The following is an 11,735-nucleotide window of genomic DNA, read 5'->3' as shown; positions in this document are numbered from 1 at the left end:
TTCTTCCATCAGTTTGGCATTACCCTGCGTGGCTGCTTTGTGGCAGAGATTTTGCCCTTTCAGATCGGTCATGCTGACATCACAGCCTTGAATCACCATTCGGTCGGCTAGGTTAAGGTATCGAGTGTTGTGGGCTTCCTCGCATATGCGGGTATGATACGCGGCAGAGAGAGCAACGGGGTTTCGCCTTCTCTATTTCGAACATGCAGATCGGCGCCCCTGTCAATGAGTACTGTCGCGGCCCTCAAATGTCTCCCCTCCAGAGCTTGTGTCAGGAGCGATGACTGTTTCCCGTCTTGTGCGGCTTGATCGGTGTCACGGATGAAATCAGCAACGTACTTTTGGACCATGGTTTCAAGCAGTTCAGAGGTCGCTGTGTCCTGATTCGGCATACTAGCAGCGCAAAGTTCAACTGCCAATACAGCCAAATCCGCGAAGGGCTTCGGCCACGTCGTCAGGACGAAGCTAACCATGTCGATTTGTTTAGTGTGCAGGCCCTTTCCAATCAGCACTTTGTAAGCCGTTTCTTCTGAGATACGGGCCTTGACTTTGCCAATGATTTCGTCGTTTCCTGTTACAATCAACTGCGGTATGGCATCCCAAATGTTCTCCTCCCCAAAGAGCTCGAGAAGAGGCATGGCAATGGAAGTATTGGATATTTCGAGCGCCATTTTAAGACACTTGGCCTTTTCCTCCTCCGTCAGGCCCCAGGCCGGAAGCTTGGCTCGATGCTTGACGAGGAGTTCGACGCCTTCCGTGTATGCATCTGCAACGGCCACATAAAGTGGTGACAAGGCTCGATGCCGCAAAGCTTCCCTGGTCGAAGAGCTAGAAGGGAACCTGTCGTCTCCGCCCCCAGGTCGTGGATTTCGCCGCAGGCTGACCGCTGGCTCTGGCGATGTTGGTATTCTGTTTAGTTGACTCGTCGCCGGATCGCCCCCAGGTGGCCGCGCTGCTCTCCCGGTAACAGCCGACAGAAGACCTGAGATTGGGGCGGTGAGCTGTGAGCGTAGGCTATTGTAAGTGTATGCTGGTTGTGGCTGACTGGCGGCCACAGGCGTTGGCTCATTTCTCGGATTGAAATGAGCACCATATTTTCCGGATTCTGAAGGCCGCGACGCTGAAGGGTTGGAAAATGTGAAGGAGCTTGTGTCCGTTTGTAGGCCATAGTAATCATATGGCTCAGGAACTGTCATGGAGGAGCCGGGCCTGTTGGTTCGGAGTCTGCTGACAGAATCGTCACTAAGAGGCATAGGCGCCATACGATCTAGTAACGCTTTAGCGCTTTTGATAAAGCGCCTTCGAATCGCTGCGTGCAACGGAGTCCAACCGTTCTTGTCCACCTCATTAGCCGCATATCCACTGGCCATGAGCCTGGGAATAATGTCTGTATGCCCAAGATCTGCCGCGTAATGGAGAGGTGTCCAGCCGTTATCGTCGCGTCTTACGCTACCGACACGGTTGGCAGGGCTCGGCGTCGTTGTACTGCCTCCATGACTACCCTCTAACGCGGTGATCCATTCGGGGCTTCCAGACTGCGCGGCTACGTGGTGGAGCGAGCGTCCATCGTCAAGGCAAATATCTAGATTGGCTTTGCCTGAGAGATACTCGGTGAGCTCATCCCACTTGTTTTCTACAGCCATGAAGATTGGAGTTCGGCCCTGGTTGAGGGGACTGGCGAGGTTGGGGTCTGCTCCTCCTTCTATGAGGCGCTGAACCATGAAGGTATTGCCGAGCTCAACCGTAACGTGCAGAGGAGAGCGTCCTTGCTTATCGAAGTCGCTAAGGAGATCTCCCAACCCCAGACGCAGAATTGCGTCAACGATCTCCCACTGCTGGTTCTCTAGTGCGAGATGCAGCACATTTCTGCCGTCTAAGGTTTGTGCTTTGAGGCCGTACTGATCAGGACCCAAGCCAAAGACCTGTTCAATGCCGTAAATGGCAGCAATATGATATGCGTTGCTACCAGGCGGGTTTCTGTACGTGCCATCAAGATATTGTCGAACCAAGAGCCAAGACGTAAACGTGGAGCTATCTTCAAAGAAGAACTTCTCGGCTAAACCCATAGAACCGCGGTTATCGGAATCATTCGCAAGTTCAATTTTCTTCATGTGAGAAATGAGGTGGCTGACGGCATAATCGAGGAATGGTGCCTTTGCAAAAGCCTGCAGATCCGAGTCGGCGTGGCCCCCATCTTGAGCGAGGCGAAATGTCTCCCGAAATGTGTCCGAGTCGAAATCGTTCATGCTGAGGTACCGAACGCAAGTCACAAAGAGCTCTCTATGCGAAGTCATGTCGTCGAAGTGGAAATGGTCGTGGACCGCACTGGACTCAGTCGTCTTCCGAGTGAGAAATTCGTAAACTGAACTGTGTGCAAGCTGGATCTTCTTGGTTCGAGGCGACTGAGAGAGCATACAACCACACAGTTCCAGTATGACATCTTTCTGGCGCAGGCGAAGCAGCCCGGCTAGACTTTTGCTGGAGGGTGAAATCGCTATGGCCTCGTCAATTTCGGAGAGATCTAAGGGTCTCATTGCAAACATGACCAGTTGCAATATGCGGAGAGTCATCTTCCGGTCCTTGTCTTCGAGCGTCATGAGTACGTTCTCGAAGATGCTCTCGAGTGCTGGTGGTAGTGTTGCGATGAGATCCGGGGTGATGGTGGTCCTAATACGCGACAGGTATTGGACCTGACATACAGCCCAGAGAAACCTGGATGATCAACTTGAGTAAGTATGGTTTCGCCAAGGACATATCGGGCGTAACTGACATGCCACCAGCTCGCGTGGCGAGTTCCATAACAAGTAGACCAGGGTCTATTTCCTCTTCGTTCCCAGAGAGGAGTTCCTCCAAGTTATCACGCACAAACATTTGTACGTCAGACTCAACATCTTCGGGCAAGATCTCAACATTGATGTATGATGCGAAGGCAGTCTTCAGCTCTGTGTTTGGTCTGCTGGAGACGAAAAGCTTTATCGAAGTGGTCTGTGACATATTGAGAGATCGAAAGATACCTAGGATGTCTCTGAGATTTTCAAGTTCATCCAAACCGTCAACAACGATGTAGACTGTTGCGTGAGCTTTGCAAAGCTCTAAGAAGACCGGTTTGAGTCTTGAGACGCGGGGATATGACGAGAATCGAGATCGTTTCATCATCGAGGTGAGGCTATCAGGAAGAGGCGAGTCTTCTGGCAGGTTATCAAGAAGCTGTGTGATGAGAGCCCCGAGAAGCTGGTCTTGCGATTTCGTTGCCTCGTCCGTAAATCTGCAGAAATGGAAGAGTAGGACCGCATCCTGGTCTAGACACTGGGTCTGGATAAAGTCGATGACTCGTGAACTAACTCACCCTTATGAATGACAGTAGACACAATGAGATATGGAACCCTTACACAATGATGGTTTTGCCAGAGCCCTCTAATTCATTCCTTAGTAATTTGACTGACGCCAACAAGCCATGCACCAGAGGGGGCGGAGTGAGTCTTACGTGGACCTCGAAGCCATAAACTTGACTGCCCATCAGCTGTGAGCCAGTCGATGAACTCCTCGCGCTCAAAAAGCCATTGAGAGGAGTCTGGGTGTCCTGTGTTGATTAGGTCATCTTGCATCGCTTCGCCAGGGAAGCCAAGCCATTCCATCATCCCATGCTGTTGTTCCTCTGCTCACAATTAGCTACCAGACAGATGGTCACCAGGTACGCCAGGTCATACTTCCGTTCCTCCAATTGGGCCTCCTGCCTTGCGGCGATCTTGCTCATCCCGTAGACGATCTAGTGACGACATGATCTTCCCGCTTATCTTCTGAGAGGACCTGATATCCTCACTTTTCCGTGTCAGCGGAATGAGTGGTCTCTAATCTCTCTTAAGTCCCACTCACTTATTCTGTAGTTGCAAACATAATATAAAGAAGCTCTTTGAAGTCTCGATCTGAGTGGTAGATTTCTGAAGCTTCTCCCAAAGGCTGTTGCCCTTGACAAGCAATTGTGCCTTGTTCGCCTTGGTGAGTGTGCCCAGGATTTCAAGCATCTCCACCAGCACCGCTTCGCACTCATCGACCTTCTTCTTCCATAATGGTTGATTCTTGATGATGAGGTGACTCATAGGCGAGGCAATGTCGTCACCGCGCTCTTTGCATTGCGACTCGATTGCCATGAGGATCCCCGAGAAGCTAGAGACGTCGTTGACGGCTGTGCGGACATCGTCGTCGTTGCTCTTCAGTCGCATCATGCACGCATAGCCCCGCGTTATGATTTGGGCCGTGAGGGTGAGCAATCCGGCGGTGCTCGCAGCGATGGACAGAGGATCCATTACGAGCGATATATTCCTCAGGTCACAGAAATGAGAACAAGTCCATGACAAGATGTGGTGAAAAGCATGAGGGGTCTTGGAAGGAATGACGCCGAAGCTGGAGTCGGGTCAAGTCAAAGCCCCGACTGCACAGGCACTTCGGCCCCCAAACTGCAGCTGAACGTATGGTCTGTCTGCGGCAGCTTTGTATCAATCCACATGCCCCTGGCGCACAGCGGCTGACATTCATGCAGCTCAGCCCCGAAGCTTTGCGCGCGCAGAGACTGACCCAATCATGGCGCGATGCGGGTATGCATGGCAGGGCAGGCTGGGAGAGAGGTAACAGTGGGAGCAAAATTCGTTACTTGACGGGCGGTTTTGGTGCTGGATCAGTGAGTTGAATAAGGCTGCGCGTGCCTCGTCGACGAGGCCTGACAGTAAACTTTTCACTTGGGTCAGACTGCCTGGTCGTGGTGCATCCATTACCGTAGACGAATCGTCCAGTTTACCGCAGATCAAAGCGAGAAAGTAGAGGCAATTCAGGACGAGGAAATTCTTTGAAAGCGCCCGCATGATACTCATCGGAGAAAGATATCACGAGCAGGGTGGTGTTCAGCTTGGTAGACCAAAGAATCGCTTTTCATTTCAAACTCCCCAGCAAGTATTCCGACACCCTAAGCCGAAGGCTCAACATCATATTCAACGTCCGTTCTTATCACATACTTGGCGCCATTCCTCACGCCCGTCCCTTCATGAAGCAGCGCCCCCCGCGTCTCGCCGTGGGGGAAGATTGCTACACCGCCCATCACTGGCTTCACAGGATAAGCATTGAGCGTGCCCTCTCGCTGCGCCGGCATAAAGAAGGTCGTCTCACCACCTTCGAAATCATCATTGAGGTAGATGAGGAAGGTGAAGAGCGAGCTCTGCTTCTTCTCCTGAGGCGATGCATCGTACACGTACGTATCATCAGCAAGGATGCCCGACGGAGGCCAGGCCCCATCGATATGTGTGCGATATTCAGCGCCCGGGACGTAGCGGTAGACGCGGAATCTTCTGTTCAATCCGCGGGCCAGACGGCCATTTACCGCTGACGGTACGTAGGGAGAGATGCGGGACCACAGAATGTCGTGGAACGCAGTATCGATGACCCAGTAGAAGTTGTGAGCCAAGATACTGATGTCGCCGTCCTCCCGCAGAGGTGCGTCAGGCAAGAAGTTGACGGTTTCGCCAGCAGCAATGATGGCTTTACATTCATCAGGAGAGAGAAGATTTGTGGCGAGGTGAAGGTTTGGGACAGTAGGATGGTCATGATAGGTGATGGCATGGGGTGTTGATGAGAGGGGAATCGCGTTCGGGGCGGTTGTGTAGAGGATTGCCGGATGATGGTTTGGGGGCTTTCGCATGGGCCCTGGTGTCTCTTCGATGACCCGCAGGTCTTTTGCCAGGTTTGGTGGTGCCGAGTCGAATATGGACTTATCGAGGACTGAGGCTCGGACTTTGAGGCTTGGTGTCGAGGGTCGAAGATCCCAGATCTTTTGAAGAATCATCGGAGAGGTTGGGTGCGTGGCAGCGTCCATGTTTGCATCAACAGGCCCTGTGACGCGAAGGACGCCGTCCATAACGCTGAGGATCTCGAGTTCGCTCGCTGATCTTTCAACTTCCGTTCCTTGCCCTGCTGGCAATGTCGACAGACCACTGATCATATCGAGGTCGCGAACCCAGCGACACAAAGCACCCAATTTGGGCTCCTCACCCCTGATTCTCATTTCCGCCAACATGATCCTCGCATCCATATATTTGCCATCCGTAAGTGCAGCTGTGATCCGCGCCGTCAGACTCGTTCCTGCTGCTGCAGAGTACGTCAGTAATTTTATTCGCCACCGTACAACTACCATTTCTCATCGTTGTCGAACGTACCAGCGCTGTTGACACCCGTGGCACAGGCTTGGCGAAAGTCGTAGGCGGCGACTCGAAGATCCTTGCAGAACTTTGACTTGATCAAGTTTGGATATTGGGCGAGCGCCGTCAGGGTTTCGACGGTGATCTCGAGTTCCTCCTCCGAAACGACGGTCTGGAGACTCTTGGGCTCCTGTGTCGCGCCATCGGGAGGTGGCGTGATGGTGCTGACGGTCTTGAGATTCTTGTTCGGCAGGTCGGCCTGAGCCGTCTGCTTTCGCTTTCGAGACTTGGATTTCGCCATTGTTGAATTCGACTGTCGGTTGGATTGATGGGGATGAAGATGGGCTGGGCCGACGAGAGGAATTTGGCTCGAGTCTTCGGCACTGGTGCGGAATCGATCCGCCCCCGCGCAGTGACCCCGCCTCACCGTCTAATTGCATATCTATTCGATCAGAAGTAGCATCTCTTTCGCGGAAGCCATGTAATTGTGCTGGCATTTGGTAGAACTACAAGCGTAAGCTTGTGGATTGGCAAGATGGCTGGCAGTAGCCAGTCTAGTCTCCCTACAAGTATTATTCGGCATTTCTCAGTGTTCACGGACTCGGATGGACGACGCAGCTTATCAGATGCTGTCACGAGAACATCATCACATTGATGATACTAACAAGCCGACAGCAGCGGAGATTCCAGTACATCCACAACACCATCAGCTGGGCAATTGATCCTTTAAACAACACAACCTGCCGCGAGATAAGGTAACCTTGCCTTGAGTTCATGGCCATACCACTGAAGGATCACAGTTCAGACGTGTGTTAGGCACCTTTGGGCGATGACATGGGAGCTTGGGCCACTCCCCCGCCTAATCCACAGGCCTCCAGAGAGGAAAGCCCCCCCACCAGCACAGGCCAAGCTCGTGATCAGGACGCAGCCGCTGGACGACCTTCCGTCATCAAGTCCGCCAGCTGGAAGCGTGCCCCTAGACGCCGGCATTCCGCACGACTCGATACCAGGCGGAAGGCTTGTCATTGCGATTCAATTCCATTGCACTCCAAACTGTCAAGCTGCAGGCGGCTTCTGCTCGCAATGCGACCCCTCACGACTGCAGGCAGCCACCCCCATTCGACCCTAAGATGTCCGTAATTACCCTCACAATCGGACCACGCGGACCTTTTGACCATGACCACAGCTAACTCGCGCCGCCTAGGATCGAAGCAACCACCCGTGTTCGCAGGGCGATCATTGCCAACGACGCATCGCTCGTCAAACGAATTCTCAACTCGAACCCCCAAGCCCTCCACAGCCCCGATGCCTCCCCTGAAGGCCTCTCCAACTCGAACCTTCACCTCGCCGCCTTCCTCGGCCATGTCGAAGTCTGCCGCGTACTCGTCGACCTCGGTCACGAAGACCCCGACCCTGCGCTGAACGAGAAACACCAGACAGCTCTTATGCTCGCAGCCGGCGCCGGCCGCACCGAGGTCGTCCACCTGCTCTGTGAGCGGTTCCCCAAAGTCATACACAGGCGGGATGCGCACAGACGAGATGCGATCATGGAAGCCAGCCGCGGCGGCCACGATACTGTGCTGCAGATTCTTCTGACGTATGCGCCTAACGGCCCGGAAGAGGCCGTGCAGACTGCTGATCTCGATGGCAACACTGCTCTGCACTTTGCGAGCGGCAACGGTAATCTGCTGGTCCTCAGGACACTCCTCGCTGCCGGCGCTGATGCCGAGAGGAGGAACAAATGGAGCTGGACGGCTCTCTCCTACAGTGCCACTGTGCAGGCAGAGGTTTACCTGAAAGGCCTCGTGACGGAGATTGAGCGTAGAAAGGTCGTCCGCCGTGAAACAGAGGGCCAGAAGAAGGGCGGTGCTGTGAGGATTGTGGAGGATCCTGATGACGGCTGAGAGCCGAGCACGCGGTTTACGTCTCGATCTCGATCAATGAGCTGCGAAACTGCATACGGAGAAGCACCTGCGATTCTCAAGCAATGCGGGACATGCAGCCTTTCGTGTTTGAGAGGCCAATTTGGCTGCCCGCATTCTGGCGACGTATGCCTCAACAAATGCCACGTCGTTGCCGTGAGAGACACAGAGCCAAAGTAGAGGACTATTATGAGATGACCACAACAGACTGAGTCGCTGACCTGCTTGCAATACGATTCACCATATCAATGCCTCTCAGCCCGGGCCTCCACTTGTGGCTACATGATATACACGAGCGTCTATCTTCTTCGCTGCAGCCATGTCCGACGCCTCAATATATCATGACAAACAGAGAATGATCTGATGGTTCTGACAAGGTCTCGCCAGGGCATCCGGTGGGCAATGCCGAGTGTCAAGTGGGACCACGGCTGCTCCTATGGTCGCTGCTCGTTGGGGTCCCATGTCATATCGCCATGTCATTCAGCTGAGAGGAAACAAATAAGTCAGGTCTTCGAAGCTCCCCATCGGAAGATCTCGCCCAAATTTGCCAAACCTCTGGCGTCAGTGCTGTCGCCGATTCTCGTACCGTCAACTCCAACCAAAAAGAGGCGCCTCCGATTCACGCTCTCGTGGGACGACTAGGCGCTGTCAGTATCGTGAATCACGAACCTCCAGGGTATTGCGCTAGTATTTAACTACGACCCCCATACGGACATACCAGAGTGCTTGGTTTGCCAAGACGAACAACGCCGCCGCGAGATCTACACCAGTACATTTGCACTACATCATCAATCATACTTGACTCAAGTCGGGCAATCATCAAACGGGAACGAGTGTCACGAGGCACCCTCCGGACAAACTGGATCCCCACCAGAGACCCGGCTCTCAGGGTTCATCTCTCCCGTACCCCGCTACGAAGCTCATCATCGGCCAGTATCTGTATTTGTCAACACGCCCACGCTTCTGGGCGTGGCTTATCGTAGGTACGTTCTACGACAAAGACAACCACAAGGTCTGGAGCACGGAGATTTTTGCGATCCACAACGACCCTCGAGGGTACAGTCCTGAGACTGGTGAGTTTGACGAGGGCCAGCAGCCCCCTAATCACCTTTTGTACTTAAGTTAGTCAAGTGCTGCGACTGATTCACGTCGACTGTGCCGGCACGAGGGGGCGACTTTCGAATCACAGACTGGGTCGATGATTGTAAATTATTGCGCCTCTCGTCTTTCATATAAGAATGATGGTTTGTCTTTTACTTCTTGTCTGCTAACCTTTGCACAGACACAACTTTACGCCCCCAGAACAACAACAACGCCAACACCAATTTCGTGCGAGCAGCACGTAGCAATCAAAGACGCCGGTTTGATTCCAGACCTCCCAGTACCACTACTTTGAATCCCTTCACACACCAACCTCTGGTTCTTCGCCCTGCAAGATCTCCATACTCGCCTTATCCACCAGCACCTCCTCAAGCCAGCGGGTCTTGGTTCACCCATTACAACTCGGAAACACGCCGCTGGGTCAACACCTGGCGCCCACATGCCAACTGACATCCAACATTCAAACACCACCAAGATGAACCCCCGCTTCGGGCTCGACGCCCAAGGCGGCTCACCCCCGGACGCGCCCCTCGGCGGCCAGATGTACGCCTCCGGGCAGCCCTACATCCCGCACCACGGCATGGGCATCTACGGCCTCGGCCACACCCCGTACAGCGGCTACGGAGGCTACAGTACGTCTCAACCCCCCTCCCCTTCTCTCCGTTGGAACCCCATGCTCACAAGAATTCACCAGGCCACCCGCCGTCCTACCCGTATGCGTACCCGTACCCGTACCCGTACCCATCCCCCCACGCCCAGTACCCCTACTACCAGCCTAACGGCGCCGGCAACACGTACGGCCGCGACGCGACAGGCCTCCCGGCCCTCGCCGCCTCGATGCCGGCCGCCAACCTGGCCAACACGTCGGGCGGGCGTCGGCTGCGAGCCGGGCTACAACTACTTTCTTCAGCGCGGCGCACACCAAGATCCACGTCTTTCAAGACGCCGACGCCGCCGTGGCAGCTGCCGCCGAGCACGGGCGTCGAGTTCCACGCGAGCCACGTCCCGTGACGACGACGCTCGCCGAGATCCTCAAGGGCTTCGGCGCGTCCGGGCCGACGCCCAAGAAGAACCGCTGCTACGAGATTGCGCAGGCCGGCAACGGCCGCTGGTACAAGGGGCTCAGCTTTGGCGGCGACGAGAAGGACATGATGAAGAAGTCGATCAAGGAGATTGGCTGGGACGAGACGAGGAACGGGCAGCCGGGGGGGAAGCCGGTTGTTTGCCTCTGGCTGACGAAGGATGGCTAGGGGGTTGTCATTGCCGACGAGGGTCACTTGTCATTGCTGACGAGGGCCGGTTACTTGTCGTTGCTGACGAGGGCCGATTACTTGTCGTTGCTGACGAGGGCCGGTTACTTGTCTTTGCTGACGAAAAGGAGGGGATCATTGCTGACGATGATGGGTAGTGGGAGTAAGTGGTTTTGCTGGGAGTTCGCCGCGGCGTTGTCTGACATTGGGCTGCGGTGGCGATGGGTCGCTGCAAGATATCTCCCCTCACTCTATCAAATGAGCTTTGCATTATACTGAAGAGAGTATACGACGATAGCACGCATTTCAGTGGTTTGCGCCATCCTCAGCAGAAGTATCGCTCGAGCGCCACACCACACATGCAACGCACGAAAGGCAGCTTACACAGACTAAATCAACAAACGTATGACTCGTCTAGATCCAACGCCTAAGTATGCAGGCCAAGATAAGAATAACAAAAGGAAAGATCCAAAGAACGTACGTCTACCGACGGCCTATCGACACATGAACCGCCTCCATGCCACCTCAAATGTCCACCTCATCCTCCTCCAGCAGCCCCATGCCGCTGTCATGGCGTCTCCTCTTCCGCCCCGAGGCCCGCCTCGCGAGGTCGCCAGACAGCAGACGCCCGCGGCGGCCGTCGACGCCGCCCTTCAGGGGCGACGACAGCACGCCTTGCTCCTCCCCATCGGCGCCCGCCGCCGGCTGCTGCGACAGCATCTCGCGGCTCGCGCTGACGACCCTCTCGAGCTCGGCGCGCATGGCGTCCATGACGCCCTCGGCCCTCTCCTTCTCGCGCGCGAGGTCTCTCTCGACGCCGGCCTTGTCGACGCGGAGATCCTTGATCGTCTCGTAAGCACCCCGCAGCGCGCCGTTGACCCGGTCCACCTCATCGCGCAGCTCGGCGACGCGCGCGTCCCGCACGGCGAGCGCCTTGCCGGCCTGCCGGTTCAGGGCGGCGACCTCGCGGGCCTTGGCTGCCGTGACGGCCTCGACGCGGTCGGACAGCGCCTCCATCTCGTCGACGGCGGCCGCGAGCCTCGCCTCGAGCGCCTCGACGGCCTCCTCCTGTGCCGTCTTGGCCTCGACGGCCTCGGCCCTCTCGCCGTCGACGCGCTCGACGAGGGTCTCGAGCTCGGCAAATCGCGCCGGTGCCCTGCCGCGGTGAAGGAAGACACTTGTTGTCGAACGCAGGATTTAGCGCCTGCCGAGAGACTTTTGAACTTTCCAAACATCGAGTGCGCGAGATCTTCCACAGGTGTCGCTCACGAGCCGGTTGG

General features: G+C 55.3%; 5 protein-coding genes across 5 annotated transcripts; 2 read left to right on the top strand and 3 right to left on the bottom strand.

The window, feature by feature from the left end:
- Window positions 1-107: 107 nt before the first annotated feature.
- On the bottom strand, window positions 108-4,304 carry VDBG_03286 (conserved hypothetical protein; the record flags this gene model as incomplete). The annotated part of the gene is made up of 3 exons (XM_003007101.1): window positions 108-2,712; window positions 2,771-3,265; window positions 3,874-4,304. The coding sequence occupies 3 exons, from the start codon at window positions 4,302-4,304 to the stop codon at window positions 108-110; spliced, it is 3,531 nt and encodes a 1,176-aa protein (XP_003007147.1).
- A 602-nt stretch (window positions 4,305-4,906) lies between these two features.
- Window positions 4,907-6,483, bottom strand: VDBG_03285 (prolyl 4-hydroxylase; the record flags this gene model as incomplete). Its single annotated transcript, XM_003007100.1, has 2 exons — window positions 4,907-6,129; window positions 6,201-6,483. The coding sequence occupies 2 exons, from the start codon at window positions 6,481-6,483 to the stop codon at window positions 4,958-4,960; spliced, it is 1,455 nt and encodes a 484-aa protein (XP_003007146.1).
- Window positions 6,484-7,016: 533 nt separating this feature from the next.
- Window positions 7,017-8,086, top strand: VDBG_03284 (conserved hypothetical protein; the record flags this gene model as incomplete). Its single annotated transcript, XM_003007099.1, has 2 exons — window positions 7,017-7,237; window positions 7,387-8,086. The coding sequence occupies 2 exons, from the start codon at window positions 7,017-7,019 to the stop codon at window positions 8,084-8,086; spliced, it is 921 nt and encodes a 306-aa protein (XP_003007145.1).
- A 1,594-nt stretch (window positions 8,087-9,680) lies between these two features.
- On the top strand, window positions 9,681-10,216 carry VDBG_03283 (conserved hypothetical protein; the record flags this gene model as incomplete). The annotated part of the gene is made up of 2 exons (XM_003007098.1): window positions 9,681-9,837; window positions 9,900-10,216. The coding sequence occupies 2 exons, from the start codon at window positions 9,681-9,683 to the stop codon at window positions 10,214-10,216; spliced, it is 474 nt and encodes a 157-aa protein (XP_003007144.1).
- A 764-nt stretch (window positions 10,217-10,980) lies between these two features.
- VDBG_03282 (conserved hypothetical protein) lies at window positions 10,981-11,690 on the bottom strand (the record flags this gene model as incomplete). The annotated part of the gene is made up of 2 exons (XM_003007097.1): window positions 10,981-11,632; window positions 11,680-11,690. The coding sequence occupies 2 exons, from the start codon at window positions 11,688-11,690 to the stop codon at window positions 10,981-10,983; spliced, it is 663 nt and encodes a 220-aa protein (XP_003007143.1).
- Between the last annotated feature and the right edge of the window lie 45 nt (window positions 11,691-11,735).

Source organism: Verticillium alfalfae, genomic scaffold (genome assembly GCF_000150825.1).
Source record: "Verticillium alfalfae VaMs.102 supercont1.3 genomic scaffold, whole genome shotgun sequence".
NCBI classification, from domain to species: domain Eukaryota; kingdom Fungi; phylum Ascomycota; class Sordariomycetes; order Glomerellales; family Plectosphaerellaceae; genus Verticillium; species Verticillium alfalfae.
Note: the sequence above shows the minus strand (reverse complement) of the source record. Positions and strands in the feature narration are given on the sequence as shown.